At 33.5% G+C, this 22,503-nt stretch overlaps 1 protein-coding gene across 1 annotated transcript in view; it reads left to right on the forward strand.

Moving 5' to 3' along the window:
- The window catches only part of MNAT1 (MNAT1 component of CDK activating kinase), a 290,992-nt gene that overhangs the window by 158,126 nt on the left and 110,363 nt on the right, over positions 1-22,503 (forward strand). The window contains exon 6 of the mRNA XM_072629396.1: positions 1,051-1,176. Coding sequence (XP_072485497.1) covers positions 1,051-1,176 — 126 coding nt within the window. The remainder of the gene's footprint in view (positions 1-1,050; positions 1,177-22,503) is intronic.

A 22,503-nucleotide genomic window follows, 5' to 3' on the forward strand; every position in this document is an offset into this window, starting at 1 on the left:
CATTTGATTCTCACAACAACCCTTCATTTTACAATTGAGGAAACTGAGGCAAACATAGGTTAAATGACTTGTCGGGATCCACAAAGCTAGTAAATACCTAAGGCTGGATTTGAACTTAGAACTCTGAACTTGAAATCAGGAAGACCTTTCACTGTTAACACTTGCCACTCAATTTGATTATTTCCCTGCTATCTGTTATGTTTAATTTTCATCTTTTTATTCTGTGAATATAGAACAACACAGATACGTATTTCTCTTTGTTTTTGGCCTTCAGCATCATGAGCAAGTGAAGAATCTGGATATGATTTAGGCTTTGCCTTTAGTTCCACAGAATTAAAGTTAAAATACTTCAGTATTCATAGATGTAGTTAGTCTTTTTAATAAGAATTATTCAACCAGCACTTCTTTTGTTTCTATAATACATAAGGTGTGCATGCCTTTGTGTACAGATGTGTATTAACAGCTGTTCTTTTTTAGGTAAAATGTAAAATTTTAAGTTAACTATCATTTTGTTACTTAATTTTAAAAAATTGGCTGAAGTCCCTAAAAATGTTAATAAAGGAGAAAAAAAAATATACTGTTAGTTGTACCTACAATAGTGCCATTGTGCAAAAAAGAGTAAGGATCATTTCCAAAAGGCCTCAGGTGAAATCAAATGGGAAACAATTTCAAACTGGTTTGAGTTCATTGGTAAAAAGAATGTGTCTTAGATAAACATCTGATCTAAGTTATACTGCTTTGTACTACTCTTTCTGTGATTAACTTAGTTTTTTTATTTTAATAAATTTGGTAGCATTTGGGATTTGGAATATGATCCTGTATATAATATGCATTAAAAAAACCCCAAACCAAAACTTTTTCTTATTCTGATTAATGAATCTAAGTAGCTTTTACCTGTAATCAAGATTGCTAATATTTTCTGTAAAATGCTTTCTATAAAGAGAACATGATGTTATAGCAATCCTTATAGACACAGCTACAATGTAAGACTTTATGCCTCTTTTTAAAAAAAAAGTTTGTATTCATAATATGCCTTAATTTCCATTACAGGAGAGTTCTGATCTGCCTGCTGCTCTGCTTTTAGCACAGCATAAAGACAGATCAACTCAACTGGAAATGCAATTAGAGAAAACTAAACCAGTAAAACCAGTGACTTTCTCCACAGGCATCAAAATGGTAAGGCTTTGGTTTTACTTGTTTCAAAGAGACATTTATTTCAGTGATCATAGTACTGTAAAATCTAAAGGTATATTATATTCATCATTGCAGATAGAAAATACAACTACAAGGCTTAAGTGATTAAGAATAAATGCCTATATCTGAATGTAGTTACATGAAAACAACCAAATGAATACACAGTTTAATAATTTGATTAAACCAGCAATAGATGGATATTCTCAGTATACTAAGTAGAAAAGAAAAGGCATAATTTGTCCTGTGATAACTTGAAATGATTTGGAAGAGACTTTTTGCAAAATTCAGTGTTGATTCATTATGTATCTTATAATTTTAGAAGCATGAGAAAAAGAGTCTTGCCTAATGAAAGTTAATTGAATTGGTTAAATGGTTAGGGATATAGTTATGATTTTTTTCTAGATAGCTATACTTTTGCTTTGCTGGTTTATCTTTTCTGATTACTGAAAGAACACATGTTTAATCATTGTTTTTATTTCTCCTAGCATATAATGATAATTGCTTATTGGCTGGTGGCTGAATTGTTTTGTGCCCCCATTTTATTGTCTAGTGTTTTCTGTGTTAATTTACTACATTTTCACTAAAATATGAAAGAAAAATATTGGAATATCTGCTTTTATCCCAGATCTCTTCCAAATACAGCATTTTCCAAAAGTCTTAGTATAGGTTTAAGTTAGTTTTAATAATTTAGAGCTGCACTGACATTTTGTAGTTGTATTGAATTTTATTCTTAGCAGCTTATTGCTTACAAAGATAATATGGGGTTCAAAACAAAATTTTCATTAACCTTTTCCCTTTGGAGCAGATGTCTAAAATGAATTATTAGCAGATTTTTTTAATGTAGAGATTAAATTGCATAGTCATTTTTTTGTTTAAAAAATTTGTAGCTAAGCATATCAGTTAGTTTAAAAATTTTGTTTTCATATTTAATCTTTTTTATATGATAACCATAAATTTCATGACTTTGAAATGATGTAAATACTTTTAAAAAGCTTTAATGTTTAGTTTTATTCCAAACTTTATTATTATCATCAGATATTTGGACTGAAAAGTAAAAAAAAAATATTCCACGGACCAATTAATTCCATAATATAGTCATATAATTCCTTCTCTGACCCTGCACAAAAAATATTATTTAAACTTAACAACTGTGAACAGAAGCAGTCAAACATACAAAATGAGGATGAATTCTTGCCCCAAATTCTTAGCTTTTCAAAACGCAGAGCTAAACAAGTTAACAACAAAAATCATGATTTTGTTTTCTCTCTCCTTCTCGGCTTGTCTGAAATTCCACCATTTTTGGTCCTGTTGTCCTTTCTTTCTTAATCAGTGTATGTATGTTTCTGCTTTGGCTGATTTCATTCTATTTCAGTTCATAGAAGTCTTGCCATGGTTCAGTTATTGTGTTTTGTTTTGGCCTAGATTTGTGGTTTCATTGGTGTGGGAACTCCTTCTACTCCCTGTAACTTCCAATTCTAGAAATTTGCTTGGAGAACTGGATGGTGATTTGCTCATGGTTCCATAGCTAGTTTATTTCTAGGGTAGGATTTTAACCCAGTTCTTCTACTCAGGGCTAGGGAACCTGCAACTTTGAGGCCATATGTGGCCTTCTAGGTCCTTGGTTACAACCTTTTGACTGAGTCCAGGTTTTACATAACAAATTCTTTTATTAAGGGGATTTGTTCTGATAAGTTTGGATTCAAAGGGCCACTCTTGAGGACCTTGAGAACCACATGTAACCTTAAGACCATAGGTACCTCACCCCTGTTCTAAACTCGTATACCGTACTGTTCATCATATTTATATGGCACCATAATATTCTACTAGATTAATATAACTCATTCTGTCCTCTAATGTTGTTTCTTTTTAATAAAATATTGGGAACACTCTATGGCTGAAAATGAGATGAGACCCACAGTCCACAATACTGCTAGAATAGATTTTAACTGAATTGGTAATCTGAATTAAAAAGATTTATTTAAAAACTTCAAGAAATAACCAGTTTATATTTGCCTCAGCTGTGGAGAGGAGGACATTGTTTTTTTAAAAATTAATTTATTTTCAGTTTTCAACATTCACTTACACAAAATTTTGAATTTCAGATTTTCTCCCCATTTCTTCCCCCGCCAATAGCATGTATTCTGATTACTCATGCCTCCAATATGCCCTCCCTTTTACTCCAATATCTAATCCCCTTCCCTTCAGTTTTCCTGTAGGGCAAGATAGATTTCTGTACTCCATTGCCTATATATCTTATTTCCCAGTTGTATGTAAAACAATTTTTAACATTCATTTTTAAAGCTTTGAATTCCATATTCTTTCCCCTTCTCCACCCTCATTGAGAAGGCAAGCAATTCGATATAGGTCATACATGTGTAGCCATGCAAAACACTTCCATAATAGTTATGTTGCAAAAGACCAGCTACATTTCCCTCTCTCCTGTCCTGCCCTCCATTTTATTCCATTCTGTCCCTTGACCTGTCCCCTCCACAAGAGTGTTTGCTTCTGATTATCCTTTTCCCCAATTTGCTGTCTGATCTGTTATCTTCCCTCTCCTATCCTCTTTCCCCCTGCTTTCCTGCAGGGGAAAATAGATTTCCATACCCAATTGAGTGTGTGTTATTCCCTCCTTAAGCCATATCCCAGGAGGGTAAGACTCCCTTATTCCCTTTTGTCTCCCCCTCTTTCCCTCCATTGTAAAAGTTCTTTCTTTCCTCTTTTATGTGAGATGATTTGCTACATTCTACCTCTCCCTTTCTCTTACGCATAGTACATTCCACTCAACAGTAAATTTTATTTTTTAGGTATTCAGCTTTCATATTCAGCTCACCCTGTGCCCTCTGTCTATGTGTATATATACGTACACGTGTGTATATATGTATGTGCCCACATACACACATGTATGTACACACATGTACATATACATACCTACACATACACATTCACATACATACATACCCATACACACCTCTGTGTGTGTGTGTATATGTGTATGTATGTATATTCCTTCTAACTAACCTAATACTTAAAAAAGTCTCATGAGTTACAAATATCATCTTTCCATGTAGGAATGTAAGCAAGTCAACTTTAATGAATTCCTTATGTCTTTTCTTTCCTCTTTACTTTTTCATGTTTCTCTTGATTTTTTTATTTGAAAGTCAAATTTCTATTCAGCTCTGGTATTTTCACCAAAAATGCTTGAAAGTCCTCTATTTCATTGAAATTCCATTTTTTCCCCTGAAGTACTAAACTCAATTTTGCTGGGTAGGTGATTGTTGGTTTTAATCCTAACCCCTTTTGTCATATTCCAAGCCCTTCTATCCTGTCCCTTCGTGTAGAAGCTGCTAAATCGTATGTTATCCTGATTGTATTTCCACAATACTTGAATTGCTTCTTTCTGGCTGCTTGTAATATTTTCTCTTTGACCTGCAAACTCTGGAACTTGATACAGTTTTCCTAGGAGTTTTCCTTTTGGGATCTCTTTCAGGAGGTGATTGGTGAATTCTGTTCTATTCTATTCTGTTTTGCCCTCTGGTTCTAGAATATTAGAGCAGTTTTCCTTGATAATTTCTTGGAAGATCATGGTTTTCAGGTAGACCAATAATTTTTAAATTATCTCTCCTGGATTTATTTTTCAGGTCAGTTGTTTTTCCAGTGAGATATTTCACATTGTCTGTTTTTTAATTCTTTTGGTTTTGTTTTATAATTTCTTGATTTCTCATAAAGTCATTAATTTCCATCTACTCCATTCTAATTTTTAAAGAACTATTTTCTCCTGTGAGCTTTTGGACCTCTTTTTCCATTTGACCAATTCTGCTTTTTATAGCATTCTTCTCCTCATTGGCTTTTTGAACCTCTTTTGCCATTTGAATTTGTCTCATTTTAAAGGTGTTATTTTCTTCAGCATTTTTTTTGGGTCTCCTTTAGCAAACTGGTGACTTGTTTTGCATGATTTTCTTGCGTCACTCTCATTTCTCTTCCCAATTTTTCCTTCACTTCTCTTACTTAATTTTCAAAATCCTTTTTGAGCTCTTCCATGGCGTGAGACCATTGCATATTTTTTTTTGGAGGCTTTGGATGTAGAAGCCTTGACTTTAATGTTTTCCTCTGATGATATGCTTTGTTCTTCCTCATCTGAAAGGATGGAAGAAAATACCTTTTCACCAAGAAAGCAACCTTATATCTACAGTCTTGTTATTTTTCCCTTTTTTGGGCATTTTCCCAGCCAGTTACTTGACTTTTGAGTCTTTTGTCAAGTAGAGGGTCTACTACCCTAGGCTTCAGAGGTTTTGTGCAGCTGTTTTCTGAGATATCTGTATGGACCTGTAAGTTCTCAGTTCCTCCAAGGTGGCACAACCAAGAGAGAGGAGTTTACTCCATTCCTGACCTGAGCTTTGGTCCATAAGCAACCACAAGCCCTCTTTTCTGCCTTGGAATTGAGAGTAGGGCTCCCTCTCCACAGCTACCACCAGCTCCTCCTCAACCCATTCAGGGCTGAGATCCAGATCAGCTGCTTGATTCCCCCAGGGTCTTTAGGCTGAGGGCTCCAAAAGTGGCTGCTGCTGCCCTTGAACTGGAGCTGGGGCCAAACCCTGCTCCCTTCTCACCCAGGTGAAAGACCTTTGACCTTTGAAAACTGTCTTTGGCGTTTGTGGATTGAGAAATCTGGGAACCACAGATGCTACTTGTGATTCTGTGCCCTGAAACCTGGTCCAGTTTTGTCCATGCTGAGCTGAGCTCTGCTCAGAGAATGGTGTGATAGACCCTTCCCATCAGTCTTCTATGCTGTCTTGGGCTGGAAATCTGTTTCATTCTGTCTTTTTGTGGCTTCTACTGCTCCAGAATTAGTTTAGAGTCATTTTTTACAGGTATTTTATGGGCTATAGGGGGAAAGCTAGAGCTGGTCTGTCCTATTCCACCATTTTGGCTCCACCCCCGAGAAGTCAGACTTTTTCCTTTCCCTGGAACTGATATGGTTGTATAGGCTGCCCTAGTTTGTGGAGGGATTAGTGCTAGGAAATCAATAGAAACAACTATTAGCAATCATAGAAACAACTCAGACAATTGGGAATCAGGAAATTGATTTAGTGAATCCACTTTTGGAAAATGTCTTAAGTTGAAAATATATGTGTATGTGTGTTTCTGTGTTTGTATGTATACATATTATATGTAGATGTGTGTGTACATATATATATATATAAATATGTTCTTATATTAATATTTGAGCACTATAACCAAGGATAGGTATGTCAGAGTAGGTAAAAGTAAGGATCAATTCTCTACTTTAGCTTTGGTTTCTTTGTATTATTTGAATTAGTGTTTGGGGGAAAAATACCTAAATCTTTTGGAGTCTCATTATTGGCTATAGTTCATGCTTATCATTAGTTATACATAATTTTGAACTGACCGAAGTCAGAAGGTATAAGCTGTGCTAAGCATTTATTAAGCTCCTACTATGGGCCAGAGACTGAGAATAATCAGTGAATAATTAACTTGGATGAACATTACTGCCCAGGAACCCAGAATATTTTTAGCACCTCAACAGTGTATTTCTGTCTGAACACTGAGCACACCAAGCATGAAGAAATTAATTCCTTAAAAATTATCAAAATATAATGTAATTACAAGTAACACTTTAATTTTAAATGATAAGGAACTTTCCTCTAATCTTAAATTTACTGTAGTTTATTATTGCTCATGCTACAATATTATTTTCACTTCTAACAAATATTCAACAGATGTTTTTCAGACTGTTTCTTTTTTTACATATGAAATACTGTATGAAATGTGACTTGGAGTCCAAATGGTGAGAACCTATAAAAAAGGACCTCTTTTACCTTTCACAACTGTATGATACTTTGGTTATTTCTTGAAAATTAGGCTTGTTAGACTTTGTCCATTTTTAAGATACTATCATATGAAAATATGTATGTTTACATATTGTACTGTAAACTGTTCTCCCTAATGTGTGGTAAATAGTTGATGATGATGATGACTCTTGTTGGGGGTCACTGTAGGGTCGTGTTTTTTAATCTGGGTGTCTATAGAGTTTCAAGGAAATTGTGGAGATGGGAGCTGGGCATGGCTTGGGTAAGCAAACCTCTTTTCTACAATTAATACATGCCAGTGTATTCTTCTTTGATCCTTGGCTTTATTAGTCCTTCCGTGATAGTTTTAAAAAGCAAGTTTCCAGCCTACTTTAAACACAAAAATCAACCTACCTAGACTTTGACAAATATGCCCAAATTTTCATCAGCTTTCTTATCAATGATGGCTTTAAGAACTAATGTCTGTTTTCTTCCTTTAAATTTTTTTCTTATTTACTCATTTTTTCTTCTCTTAAAACTATAGGTATTTATGTTGACTCTCAAATTGTGCAGAGAAAATTGTTGCTACTTTATCTCTGCATAAAATGAATATAGTACTAGACCTACCGCAACTTAGCTGGACAGTTTTTTTAATATTTGCTTTGATGACATCCTTTCTGCATGAGAGATTTAATATTTCTTTATCATTTGGAGATGTTATTTTTTAAAAGTACACATAATTTTACTTTTCTTAACTAATAAATGTGCTAATATGTTCTTTAAAGAAAAAGAAATACAGAATTAAAATACTTTGCAGATTGGCTGCATTACTAAACACTGAAAATATATCTATATTGGAAGCTCTTGGTTAACATGTTATCCGTGTGATAAAATATAGGATTTATTCTCAACTCATCTTAAGGGAAATTTAATACACTTCCCTCCTCCCTGCCCCTTAAACGAAGGCATGAATGAACAGATGGGGCTTGCACCCTGGCTTGAAGGTCAGCAAACTTTGGCAGATTGACAAAGGGATCAGGTTCCAGAACTGAGGACCCTCCAATAAGAATGCTGTGCCTTTAGCTTTCCCTGAGTTCAGATGTAGAGACTGTCAGCAGGAGTACCTATTTTTTATCTTAGTACTTTTTTGAGGAAAAGCAAATTGTACAATATTCCTTTTCCTTGAATGATGTACTTTACCCTTCTGATTAAAAAAACAAAACAAAACAACCTTTCTATACCTTTTAATTCAAAGTATCTATTGTAGGTGATAATTTTTATTATCTTTTATCTTCAGTTTCTTTTCTTTTATCTTCAGTTTTCTCTTTTGGGGGGTCAGAGGTGAGCCTCTTAGGTTGTCTTTTCAGGACTCTTTTTTAAAATTCTTGAATTTTTTCTTTGTCTGTTTGTAGTTCTCTATCTTTTCTTTAAGATTTATGGGAAGAAATTAAAGATATTAAATGTATGTCTCCTTGATTTCTTCATTCTCAAAGAATAATGAGATTATAAAGTTAGTTGGATATTTGAGTAGATCTGTAGTTTTCTTTGTGCCCTAACTAGTTGCCTGTTATGTTAGGTAGCCTTCCTTTTCAAAGTACCACCTCTTAGTATGGTCCCATAGAGATTCAGATTGATTTCTTATGTGTATGAGAACTTATGAATAGTATGGTTCATTTATATATACATCTATAATATAATATAATATATCTATACACACACATATATATATATTTAAAACCACATAGACATTTATACATATGGTTCATTTATAATGCTTTAAATGAGTTGTCGAAAAGGCAAATTGATTATTTTTATTATAGTGTTTTTTTACCTTTTGTGTTTATTAGTTACTGAATGTCGCAGTGTCATGGCCTAATAGAATGGGCATCTGGATATTTCTCAAGTTGACAATGTTGCACTACTTTTGGATGGATCATCTCAAACCTGAAAGTGTTTAATTCCTGTGCCAGCTTTTATGGTTATTGTTTTGAACAACAGGATTTAATAACAAAAGTTGATTTATGACTCTGATTTCACTTGGTCACATGGTTGGGAAGATGTGATATTCTGGGCTACTGTGTCCTTTGTATATTTATGATATGGAAGAGCCCCATTTTTAGGAACCTAGGCTGTGTCATTCTTTTTCCATAATCTACTACTACCTAAAGGAATTGAAAGGAACAAATGAAGTCAGATAAGAAGAACCTGGGGAAGGTCTAACGAAGAACAATAAGAATGATCAAAGGTTTTGGAAACAGAGCCTTTGAAATAAGACTAAGGACACCTGGGTTTGTTAAGAGTAAAGATAGACAAAGGGTTTAAAATGAGCATAAAAGGGTGTGAAATAGGGAATATTAATGATTAGGGTAAAGTTAAGATCTTTAATTACTGTATGTTTGCATATGGAGGATTTTCACTGTTAATGTTAAATGAAATTTAAGTGTTTAATGGAATTAAGATATTTCCCAAGGACCTAAAAGATTTGGAAAGTTTATGTATTTGGGAGTTTGTTGTCCACATTTTTTGAAGGGGTAGGAGTTGAGGGGGTAGAGGTGGAGATGTTTTACTCAGTTTTTAACCTTCATTGAAATATGTATATACATACTTACATAATGTGTCTATATAATTACAGAACATATGTAGAACATAATTATATAATAAAGATACAACTTTGTGTTAAACATATACTATATTATATTCTGTTACCCATATACATATATGTGCATATTAAAATCACACATACACACACACACACACACACACATAACCTTGAAGTTAGGAATAATCCCATTTTTGTCATGGAGTCTACATTACCTGGAACATAGTTGGTACTTGGTAAGTGCATGTTCTTTTACAGTGAGAAGTGTAATTCTTTTTCACCCTTACTTACTTGAACATCACCGTTAGTCTAAATACTTTAAAATTTTGTTCCATTAATTCCTGTCTCCTCAGCATTATACTGGTAATTTGGGTTACTTTTTTTGTAGAATAGATAATACTTCTTTATTTCAGTGCTTAGCACAGGGCCTGACACATAAGTGTAGTATTATGCACATAAGTGCGTAATAAATGCTTATTGATTGATTGCATCATTTGTTGAGAAAAGCATTCTTTCCTCCCACAAATTTTTGAGATAACTTACATGTCAATAAATATTTATGTTATAAAGACTAATAATTTACTAAATAGTAGCCTTTTAAAAATAGGGACAGGCACTATTTACAATATAGAATTGGGAATCAGAACTCTAAAATTCAGTTTTTGGTGCTTCTTGAACCTTGCTTGGTGTTTGTTTCTTAGCATATTTTTTAATCTTTCTCTACTTAATCCATGTGCAAAGTGGATATGAACTATATAACAAGATGCCATAAGGAATTTTTTAAAAAGATTTTTTTACCCTCTGTGGTTGGCTGTTGGAGACAAAAATAGAGACATCGAATAACCTTTACAGCACAACCACCCCTTCTCCCATCAGTGTTGGACTGCTGGTCTGTTTTTTTTTTTCTTCCTTTTTTGTCTTGATATACTGTTAAGGAACTTTGGGAATAATGCGCTTATTTACTTATCCAAACTATTTAATAGTTTGCTCCTTGAGAATAATTTAATTTATTTAACTAGATTTACTGCTTTTAGATCACATGTTTGTGCCCTCACTGTCTTCTTGAAAATTGATACCTGTTTAAGTCAGCAAACATTTATTAAGAACTTACTATATACCAAATACTCTGCTAAGCTCTGGAATACAAGGAAAGGCAAAAACTGCCCTGGCCCTCAAGGAACTCAAATTCTGTTTGAGGAAAACAACATACCTATGTACATACAAGATACATAGAGGATAAATAAATCTAAGAGGGAAGGCACTAGTAATGAGAGGTGGGGCCTTCTGCAGAAGGGGCCATTTGAGCTTTTGAAGGAAGCCAGGAGGTAGAGGTGAGGAGGGAGAGCATTCCTAGTATGGGAGACAGCCAGTGAAGAAGCGTAGAAGAGAGGGATGGTGCGTAATGTGCAGGAAATATGTGCCAGGAACCACAAGCAACCCAGATCCCTAGATGATAGAATGTGTGGAGGAAAGTAAAGTGCAAAAAGACTGGAAATGTGGGAAAGGCCAGATTGTGAAAGGCTTTAAAACCCAAACAAAGGAGCATTCCTTATTCGACCTTGGTTGTAATAGGGAGCCATTGGAGTGTATTGAGTGGATGGGTGACATGTCAGACCTGTAATTTAGAAAGATCACTTTGGCAGCTGAGTGGAGAAGAGAATGGGGGTGGGGAGGAAGGGACTGGAGACAGAGAGACCAATCAGAAGGCTGTTGTCATAGTCCAGATGTATGGTGATAAGGGCTTGTGCCAAGTGACCACTGTCAGAAGAGAGAAAAGGAAGCATCTGAGAGTTGTAACTCACATAGGAAAAATTATATTCAATAATCAGTTATTTCTCACAAAATTCATAAATTGGTATTTATGCAACTTAGAGGATACTTGCAAAAGTGATTTAATTAAACCCAAGCCTTTAAGTAATTTAATAGTTGTCTAAAAAAAATACATTGCCTAAATGCAATTCTTTGTTTAAATAACATTTGTTTTCTATATAACTTGTTTATTGATTTTAATGTGATAATGAGAGGTATGTAGTAGATGTACATGAATAAATCATAGTTCACTTCTGCTCATGGATTGTATTTAAATGCTTTCATCTATACATTTTTTGAATTAAAAGCCAAAGACAACATTTAAAAACAATTTGAAATTAGCTTTCTCTATGCATTTGCCAATATGTAGGCAAATATATAAGCCATTTAATTAGCTCTAGAAATTTTCTGTTAGTTTAGCTAAAGTGCTTATGTATTTCTCTAAGAACAGTGTTATGGACAAAACAATAAAAGAGTATGAAAAAATTATGTTGTGTTGGTAAATTTAGCCATTTTTAATATTCTTAAGACAGCTAGATACTTAACTCTTGTGGTAAATCGTTTTGTCAAGTGAAAAAACCTTGTAAAAGTAGTAATTATCTGCATTTGTGGTTTTTCAAATGTCAGATGTGTTTAAAGTGGGATATTCCTGTAATGTTCATTTAAGTTTAAAAAATAAATATAAAACCAACAGATAATTTTAGTTGAATCTGAATACAAAAAATTCTTCATATGAGCACCACTTTTTATTATATCCTTCACCTGTTAATCCTAAACTGCTTTGATAAGCCATTTTTCTACATTGCCTAATAGGTAATAATAGCTCACCTTTATAGATCACATGATAGTTTACAGATAAATGTTAGGTGATATTGGTGCCTTATCAGTGTTAATTATTTAATCATTTTTAAGCATAGAAGCTAAAACACTAAGTTGTTATATCTGAGAAAGCTGAGAATTCACAATTTGTTTTATATTCAAATCTATATGCCAAGTTTTTTCTTTTTAAAAAACTTTAATAATATTATTGTTTTTTTAAATTAGCAAACATTGTGAAGAAGAGAAAGAAATATAAAATATCTATATTACATAAGCACAGTCAAGCAAAACATATTCACATCCAAAAATGAATGAATTTCTTATTCTCTCTGTGTTTTTATTATTTCTCTGTGATGAAGTGGTTAAAATTCTTCATCAGTCCTCTGGAATCATGGTTAATTACTTTGTTAATGAGAGTTCTTATGTCTTTCAAAATTGTTTTGTAATATTGATATTATGGGATGATTTGTTCTAGTTCTGCTCACAGTCAGTTCATATAAGTCATTCCTGTCTCTTTGAAACCATCTTTTCCCTTAGTTTTTATAGCACAATAATATTCTATTACGTTCATAAACCATAATTTGTTCAGCCATTTCTCAGGTAATGTGAACCTTTTTAGCTTACAGGTTTTTTTGCCAGCACAAAAAGCAGCTATAAATACTTTTGTACATATAGGACCTTTTCTGATTTCTTTGATGTCTGTGATATTGATTTAGCAGTGGGATAGGTGGATCAAAGGGCATATACCAAAATTTGGTAATTTTGTGCATGATTCCAAATTCCTTTTCAGATTGGTTTGAACCATTTATAGCTCTTCCAATGGTGTATCAGCGTGCCTGTTTTTCAGCAACTCCTCCAACATTTACCATTTTCTCTTTTTTTGGTTGTCTTTGCCATTCTGGTGGGTATGAGGTTTAACCTAAGAATTGCTTTAATTTGCTTTTCTCTGCTTAGTTATTTGGAACATTTATTTCACATGGCCATAAAAAGCCTTGGTTTCTTCCTTTGAGAATTGCCTGTTTATGTCCTTAGATCATTTGTCAATTGGAGAATGACTCTTACTCATTTCCTTGTACATCTTGGAAATGATACCTTTATCAGAGAAACTTGCTACAAAGTTTTCTTCCAGTTAATTGTGTCTCACTTAATCCAAGCTTTATTGGATTTGTTTATACAAATACTTTAAAAATTTTATATAATGAAAATTATCCCATTTATTTTCTGTCATCCTCTTTATCCTTTGTTTGGTCATCAGTTCTTCCCTTATCGAGAAAGCTTATTGGCATTTTTTCCTTGTTTCTCTAATTTGTTTAGGATATGACCTTATATTTTGGTTACCTATCTCTTTGGACCTTATCTTTGTATAAGGTGTGTGATTTTAATCTAAATCTAATTTCTTTCATTCTGCAGTCCAGTTTTCCCAACAATCCCCTTTACTTTCTGCCAAGAAAAGTGCTTTATTTTGGAGTTAATCCAAATATAACATTAAACTCTAAGGTCTTAAAGCATTAACTTTTAAAGCACTTGGCATCTTTATGTTTACCTGCCTGCAAAGTATGAAAGAGAACCAACAAAATAAAAACCATAATACTAACAGAATAGTTTGCTTATTTGCTACCATGCTAATTAACAAAGGATTGCTTTATAAAAAACCATTCATGTTTGGCACAGGAGGTAGTGAAAAGTAGTTGTAGCTAGTTACTGGACTTCACTTTAGCAGGTTATCATACAGGTGGTCATCAGTCTCTAGGAACTGCTTCAGTTAGTCAGGAACCACTTTCATGCTTAATTCTATGGGACATTGTTGTTGTTTAGTCATTTCAGTCGTGTTTTGACTCTTTATGACCCTATTTGAGGTTTTCTTGGCAAAGATACTGGAGTAGTTTGCCATTTTCTTCTCCAGCTCATTGTACAGATGAGGAAACTGAGACAATTAGAAGTTAAGTGACTTACCTAGGGTCACAAAGTCAGTGAATGTCTGAGATAGAATTAGAACTCAGATCTTCCTGACTCCAGCTCAGTGTTCTGACCACCGTGCAACCTAGTTGACTAAGGAAAAAAGATTGAAATTATCGAAGAGGAAGAAAACTCATATAAAGTTATAGAGCCAAAACAATTCATTATTTTTCTTCCAAAGTCCAACTTGCTTCAAAAACTTCCCTATTTACATTGATGTCATCATGACTCATTCATAATATTGGTGTTATCCTTGAGTCCTCATTCTCTTCTGCTCCACATATACAGTGAATTGCCGATTTGTCATCTGAACCCTTCTCTCCATTTACATGCCTACTGCCTTAGTTCAGGTCCTCATCACCTATTACTGAGATTATTACAGTAGCCTCTGAATCGGGCTGTCTGTCTTTAGTCTCTCCCATTTCCAATACATCATCCACAGAAGTGATATTCCTTAATAAGATCTGACTATGGCTCTCCAAGACTAGAAGACTAATGACTAGGATTTCACAAACTTGCTCCCAATCTGTCTTTGCATGCTTATTGTACTTCCCCCTTTACTCTGTAATCTAGTCCAATTTACCTTCTCTCTGTCCTTACAAATGACATTCCCTTTCCTTTCTCTGTGCCTAAGTACTACCTGTTCCCCATACCTAGAATAGTAATCCCTCATTACCTTTACCTCTTTGAATCCCTTTCTTCTTTCAAGATGCAATTCTAGCACAACTTTCTTCATGAAGTCTTTCTTGATCCCTTAACTGTTAGTGACCCCTCTCTCAAACTGCCTTGTTTTTTTAAACTACTTTGTATTCATTCATATTTACTCTTTTCATTTTTATCATGTATGTACTTCTTTTTTCTTGTTAAAAATTCAAACTCCTTCAGAGTAGGGATAACTTCATTCTTACCTAGCACCTTATCTTAGTGTTTGACACACAATAGGTATTTAATAAATGTTTGTTAATTGATTGAAGCAATATCAAATCTGCACCAAATGACATGAAATCTATGTACTAAAAGGAACCATAAGTAGAATTATAGGAAAAAATTGACATAAACGTCTAATAGTTGAGAACCTCAGTTTGTCCCTTTTAGACTAAACAAATTTACCAATAAGATAAACAAGAAAGAAATTTAAAGGCTTTGAATATAGTTTTTGAAAGGTTAATAATGGTCTTTGGCCATTGATTACTGAATGAGACTAGAAAGAAATATACACATATAAGAGATGTGTCTTATGTCTTCACAAAAAATTTCCCATAAGCTAAAGCATACATCATAAATATCAGAAAGCAGAAATTACATATACATCTTTTTAGTGATTTCAGTATAATACAAGTTATTCAGTAAGTGGCTTAAATGGTAGCTTATTTAATTCTAAAAAGATGATGAACCAAAAAAACAAATTACAGAAACAAAAGGTAATTTTTTAAAGAAAATCTTCTTTAATAAAGAAGAGATTGTTATCACACAATGAGATATCATACCAAGAATTTTGGGATACATCCAGTAAGACCTTAGAGGAAAATTTATATCTTTAAATACTTCCATTAGGAAAGAAGGGAAATTCTAGATTAATGAATTGGGTGTGCATACACAGTTTCTAAACAGTTTTACTTACAACTGTCTGCTTAGATATTGAAAACATTAAAATATTTTTTTGTTTTTAAGAGGAGGAAATGGTCTCAGATTAAGTTTCTGGTCATCGAGCTAGTTAATATTAGCACTGAGATTTGAACCCAGGTCTCCAGACTTTAGTACTTTTCCCATGATAGAATGCCTGAGTAGGGTTGTACTGTAGTAGAAGATAGCTGCATAAAAGTAGATAGGTGTGTTCCACAATTTTGCAAATTTCAAATTTTGCCTAAGAATGATCTTTACCTAATCCCACCCAGGACCATTTTTTCTTTTCCTTCTCTTTCCTTTCTTCCATATTACTCTCCTCTACTTTGGTACTATTATTGCTACATCATGGATTCAGTAGGTTTTGGGGCACTGATTTGAATATGTTGTCTCTATGACGTGGTATCAGAAAATACTTTCTGAGTTCCAAAGATTCTATTTAAAATAAACTTTTCAAACACATCTTATTTGGAAGTTGGAGACTGCCTGGACTCTTGATGGAGCTAAATGTACATGATCTTGTTGAGGTTAGGTGTGCTCAGGACCCCTAAATACCCATATGCCAGGTCCTAACCAATGAATTCAACTCAAGCTTTCTTTTCAGCCAAAGAAAAAAACAAAGGTTATTGAAAAGCCACCATACTGGCCAGGAATCCGTGCACCTTCATGGAAATGGGATAGGCCTTATATACAGAAAGATTGTGGGAGAGATCTTAGGGGTGGTCTAGAATTCTGGGAGGAGGAGTCTAAGGAGGATCTTGATGGGACTGGGGTGACTAGAGGTCAGAACCAAGAGAGTGGATTTTGATGGAATCAAGGGTGGGAAGAAGCCACAGGCAATTGGATCTAGGGATAATGAAGATCTTATGGCCTCAGGCAAATGTAAGATCAAGTGAAAGGATTTAAGGGGAGTTCAAGGGGGCTCCCAAAGCCTGTACCCCATCAATATGGCCTACTTTATACATTTTGCTTTTTGGTATAATATAACTATTTAATACAGCTTTAGAAATGGGGAGATTATTAAGATTTTAATAATTAATTTTAATAATTAAAATTAAATAAATTTAATAATAATTTAATAGATAATAAAATTAAATAAATAAAATAATTTTAATTTTAAAAGATTTGGTTTAGAATATTAAAACAGAATATAAGTTGATGATATTTGGTTCATGTGTGGGAGAATTTGGACCATATAAAGAGGGGACTAAAGAAGAATGAGCGGTATAGGGGCCTGTATGTATGTCTGTGTATACATGTGCATGTATATATGCACAGGTATATCATTATGGTGGGGGAGAGACAAAGGGGAGAGAAGGGAGGACGGAGAGAGAGAGAATGAGTGTGTGTGTGTGTGTGTGTGTGTGTGTGTGTGTGTGTGTGTGTGTGTGTGACAGAGAGAAAAAGGGGTGGGCAGGAGAGAGAAGTACAGGGGAGATCAGTCCATTTACTCTTGGAAATGTTAGTGGGATAAACAGAGCCACAAGCAAATGGAGATTGGGGATTTGCCTTGCAGCTGCTTTGAGTTAAGTAGGGGTTTGCTTGTATGTGAACTTGTTTGACATTGTTTGCATCTCTGACTTCTTTGGATATTGTTTCTACTCGTATTTATCTTATGATTTCAATAAGAGCAGGTTTGGACTACTGAGGGAATTTTGCTGCACATGTATTTTGGATTGAATTAAAGGCTTTAGACACTTAAGAACAGCACTAGTGTTGACACAGTTAGAGTACATAGGGTAAGAGCAGCTCTTTAGGCATTGTTTTGTTCTTTGATCTGTAGTATGTCGCTAGCTATTTTTATCAGTTCATTATGTAGTCTCCCCGTTGCAACATGGATTCATTTTATTCATAAAATTATGCAGTATTATTTTTTGCAAGTTACTGCTCATACTAATAAAGATAAGCCTGCACGACTTTAAACTAACACTGTTAGTCTATCTCCAAAGACTTTGTCAGTTACTGAAAAATAAATATTTACAATTTATCGGCACTTACAGAAATGGAAATTTGGAGGGTGGTTGATGGGAATTATATAAAGTATTCTTCCCCACGACTGAGCTGTACAAAAATTGAGTTCAGGAGACGGTATCTGGAGTGAGCAGATCTCAGTTCTGCTCTAGTCCCTACTTGTTTGACCACGGAAAAGTTATTTAATCTTTGTGGACCTCAGTTTCCTCAGCTGTAAAATCCTTTCTACCTCTAGTTGGATTAATTTAATTAATTATCTTTCATTGTTAATATTTTAGATTTGCAAATAAAAATATTTAAGCATATTTTAAGAATATGCTAATCATTTGTTCAGTTGTTTTTAGTTATAGCCTGACTCTTTATGACCCTATTTGAGGTTTTCTTGGCAAAGATATTTGAGTGATTTTCCGTTTTCTTCTCTGACTCATTTTACAGATGAAGAAGTGAGACAAACAGGGTTAAGTGATTTGCCCAGGGCCACATAGGTAGTAAGTACCAGGGGCTGGATTTGAACTCAGGAAGATGAGTCTTCGTGACTTCAGGCCTGGTTCTCTATCCATGGGACCACCTAGCAGCTTTAGCTGAATTAAACTTCGTATTAATTATTTTTAGGTATTTTACATTCTTTTAATCTAAAAGACACAAAGCTTAAAATACAGTCAACTTTAAATTTTTTTTTACAGCTTAGTATAGTTCCCTAGTAATTTTAAAAATGTGAAAAAAAAATCGCAATAGCTTAGAACTCTAAGGAATCTCTGCATTTATCTACTTCAATTCTTAATTGAAGCAGGAATTCCCTGTATCTCAACAATGATATTTCACCTTTGATGTGAAGACCTCTAGGGATAGGGAGCTTAATTCAATTCAGTTTAGTTTTACCAAGTACTCTTTGAAGCAGCTCACTTTACCTTCAGATAGTTGTAATTATTATGAGGTCCTCCCTCATGTTGATCTCAAATCTCTCTCCTTCAGTTCTAGTTCTGGATCTAGAGAGGGGGCAAATAGTGACAGCCAGTCTGTAACTGGACTTGTGTCTTGGAGAATCACTTCAGAGAATGTGAACTACTTGATCACAGGGACTTTTTTATTTGTCTTTGTTTTGCAAGCCCTGAGCTCAGTGCTGGTAATTACACAGTAATCATTTAATGAATGCACATTTGTTGATTAATTGATTAAGAATTAATTGTGCCAAAAATGGAGGATCTTCAGTGAAGAAGGAGACTCATTGAAGGCCATGGAAATGAAGAGTTTCATTGAAAAGGGTGGAAGCCTAGTGCTATAGAATATTTTTTCCTCACAGTCTTCTTTTTGTATTGATGGAAAAAAAGTTCTAATTTTCTAAAAGTATTGTCACATTGCTTAAAAAGAAATATTTTTATTGTGAAAAAACCCATATATGTATGTATTAAGCACACACACACACATATCTCCTGAATCAGTAGATCTGATTTTTCTTAATGTTTTTCAGTTATTTGATAAGGCAGTTTGAACCTGTCTTTCATGGTAGCAACACTCATGTGACTTCATTAAGTTTTTGTATCTTCAACAAGATACATTTTAAGAAAAGATCAATGAACAAATCTTAAAGAATAATTTGAGTAGTGTATTAATTCTTGTTTTTTGAAGATGATTCTTAGACCTCAAGAAATTCAGCTTCCCTCAGGGTATTTTATAACTCAGAATACAACCTGGCATTAATCTCAATTTAGTATTCCAGGGAGTAGTTTAAAAACTTTTTGAAATTGAAAGTATTTTGAAAATAAATGTGTAAGAATATGAATTGAAATTAAGCCTTGGGAAAAAATATAGAAAGAAATTAAGGTTAATATTTTTAGAGTTCAGTTCAGAAATTCTTTTGCTACTATTAAATTTGTTTTGTTAGCATCCCTAAATGTTCTTTTATTTTTGAAGATAAATACTTTCTTTAGATTCCTCATTCAGTTGACTTGCTAAAGTGATGGTTGCTAGTGTTTTAAATAAAATGGCATCAGTCTTAACTATAAAATTTATCGAAATGATCTTCTGAAGAAAATTAGGACAGCCTATTTAACATATTAATGTAAAAATGCTGTCAGTAGACTTATTTGGCATACCTTTCTGCCCTTCTAAATGCAAAATCTGCCCAAATATGCCGTAAAATTGTTGACAAATAAGAACCTCTTCATATAATTAAGGGAATATCTGTTTATTTAAAGGCTTTAAAAGGCTATAAAAGATTAAACTTAGCTATACTTATAGGATGAAGTTGAGCAACCATGTCCCTTAGTTCCCCTTCCATAATAAATCTCAGCAGTGTATTCAGCTAAAGGGCTCAGTGCCAAAAAGAACAGGTTTGACTTGTCGGTGAGGACTTGCACCAACAGTAAAGTGCACAACTGCTTTTGTAGAGGTCATTGTGGAGGTCGCAAATATCATAGCTGAATGAAAGCAACTTAAAAAAATTTCTGGAGACATAGCTATTGAAGATTTCATAATCACAGGCAACTTGAAGAGTAATAGAAATAAAAGGATATGATAATAGTTCACATTTTCCAGGATGTATATTCATATGTTTCAGAACTTTTATTGATATTAACTAATCTGAATATTTATTTCTTTGCTGCCTTGTACCTTAGAAGTTTTAAGAAATTTCACTGTTAGTGGTATAACAATTGTTCTTATTTGGAATTTTAGATTCTTACTATTTGTTGTTTTAGCATCTGTTAAATACCAGCACAGTTCCAGATTTTCCAAATAATGGCCAGGAAATGTATGACTATGATAGAAAGAGGAACAGCTAAGGGGCTCAGCCACTAGTGTTTGATAAGTGGGGATGGGGTTTGGAGATGAGACTGAGAGAATACCTTCCTCCCTTTCCTTTTTTAAGGGCTTACATATTTTGAGATCATTATTGGGGGTTTAAATAATATTAAATTAGATTTCTGTAATATAGAAACTTTCCAAAGAGTTCACAAATGCTTTTGAGTGTTTATAAACTTCCTTATGACTTAGCATTAATTTAGTAATTTTATTTTACCCATAAAGGAAACTGGGATAAATTAGAACTCAGTTTAGGAAAGGATACAGGACACAACCAGGATTTTTTTTTTTTAATAACAGACCTTATTCAACTCTTAGAGCTTATAAATGTTTTTGTAGTCAATATTAAAAGTAACAACATGGAAAAAGTAATTTCTAATGAATGAAGTAGGTTGAGAGGTTTTTTTTATAGTTAATTGTATTTAGTTTTTTGGAGTGACTACCACTTTAAATAAAGATTGGCAATCTTATCAAAGTAGTAGACAGCCTTTTTGGTGGGTTTTAATACAGATATTAATTTTAAAAATTTGGAATGTGCTTCAGCAAGTGCTATTGGCACTAACATGTCACAACAACTGGAGAAATTATTGCTTTGGAGACATAGTTATTTCTGAAAAGGCTTTGAAAACTGTATTGTGTACCTCATTTTCAGTTAAACTTTTTTGCACTAATTTCTTTCTTTGCTTCTAAGGCCTTGTCTTTCTAACTGTTCTTTAAAAATAAAAATGTATCCATTGCATATTAGAATTATATATTTAGGTTTTAGGGAGAAAAACAACTAAATTGCTTGTCAAAGTGTAGCCTATACATTTTATGTATTTGTGGAAGCTCTTACATTCGATAAAGATATAACTATGTTATTAAATATTAATTTATGAAGGATTGCATTTTATGTCTTTGGGGACTTTTATTTCATTTTGCAATTCTCCCATTTTTGAGCCCTTAGTTAAAGATGATCTATTATAAAAAAGAGTGTAATTAAAATATACGTGCAGTGTAGACATTCTAATCAGTGTTATAGAGCTATAATTTTTTCATTGATAGAGTATTGTATGATTTAAATAGACTTCTTATTTCACATTTCAAATTTTTTTTCCAGTATGGTTTGACTCAGGGTTAAGCTATATATTTCCATATTACATTAGAAAGAGATAAGTTGTAAGTTTAGAGCTAAATCTTAGAAGTCATTATGCAGATGAGAAAACTGAAGCCTAGAGAGGGTAAGAGATTTACTCAGTGTGTAGTGGGAGACCTGGGATTTTAACTCAGCTCCTCTGACTTCATGTTCAGCAGGCTTTCCATTGTACCATACTGCCTCCAAATATTTTGGTTTGGCATGAAAAATAGACCAAAATCGATAGTTTCTTCAAAAATAAAGAAATATTTGTAGGACTAGTGGACCTTATTTTATGTAATAAATACGTTCCTTAAAAAGTTGTCTATAAATTGAATTTCTGTAAATTATTTTAAATGTTGTTAAAAGTCTTAATTTATTATTAAAGTGCATTTCCATATTTTTGGTTTGTTGAACGTGAATTATAGGAAAGAAAGTTCTATCTTTAGGTAGTATTTCTATCCATCCCTAAGCCCCTATTTTAGTGAAATTTCAGATTATAGAAATTTGTATATTTAAATATATTTCTAGAAATCATAGTATTCCATAAGAATGCCCAAAGTAGGAGGAGAAAGATACTCTGAATGGTGGCCAGGCAAGGAGAGAGAGAGGGCAGGTTTTTGGGGTACATTACCCCCCTGGCCCTTTTTTTTCCTCACTCTTGGTTTTAGTGTTTGTATTCTTTTAGACATTTTAGAATTTAATTTTAAAGCTTAGAATTTTTTTTCTTGGGAAAAGGGAGAAGGGAGAATTTTGAGAAGGAGGGGACTCTAAGGAGTCAAAAGAGCATGGCTTTCTCCTTGCAAATCAAA

The sequence above is a fragment of the Notamacropus eugenii genome, chromosome 1 (genome assembly GCF_028372415.1).
Source record: "Notamacropus eugenii isolate mMacEug1 chromosome 1, mMacEug1.pri_v2, whole genome shotgun sequence".
Taxonomy (NCBI): Eukaryota; Metazoa; Chordata; class Mammalia; order Diprotodontia; family Macropodidae; genus Notamacropus; species Notamacropus eugenii.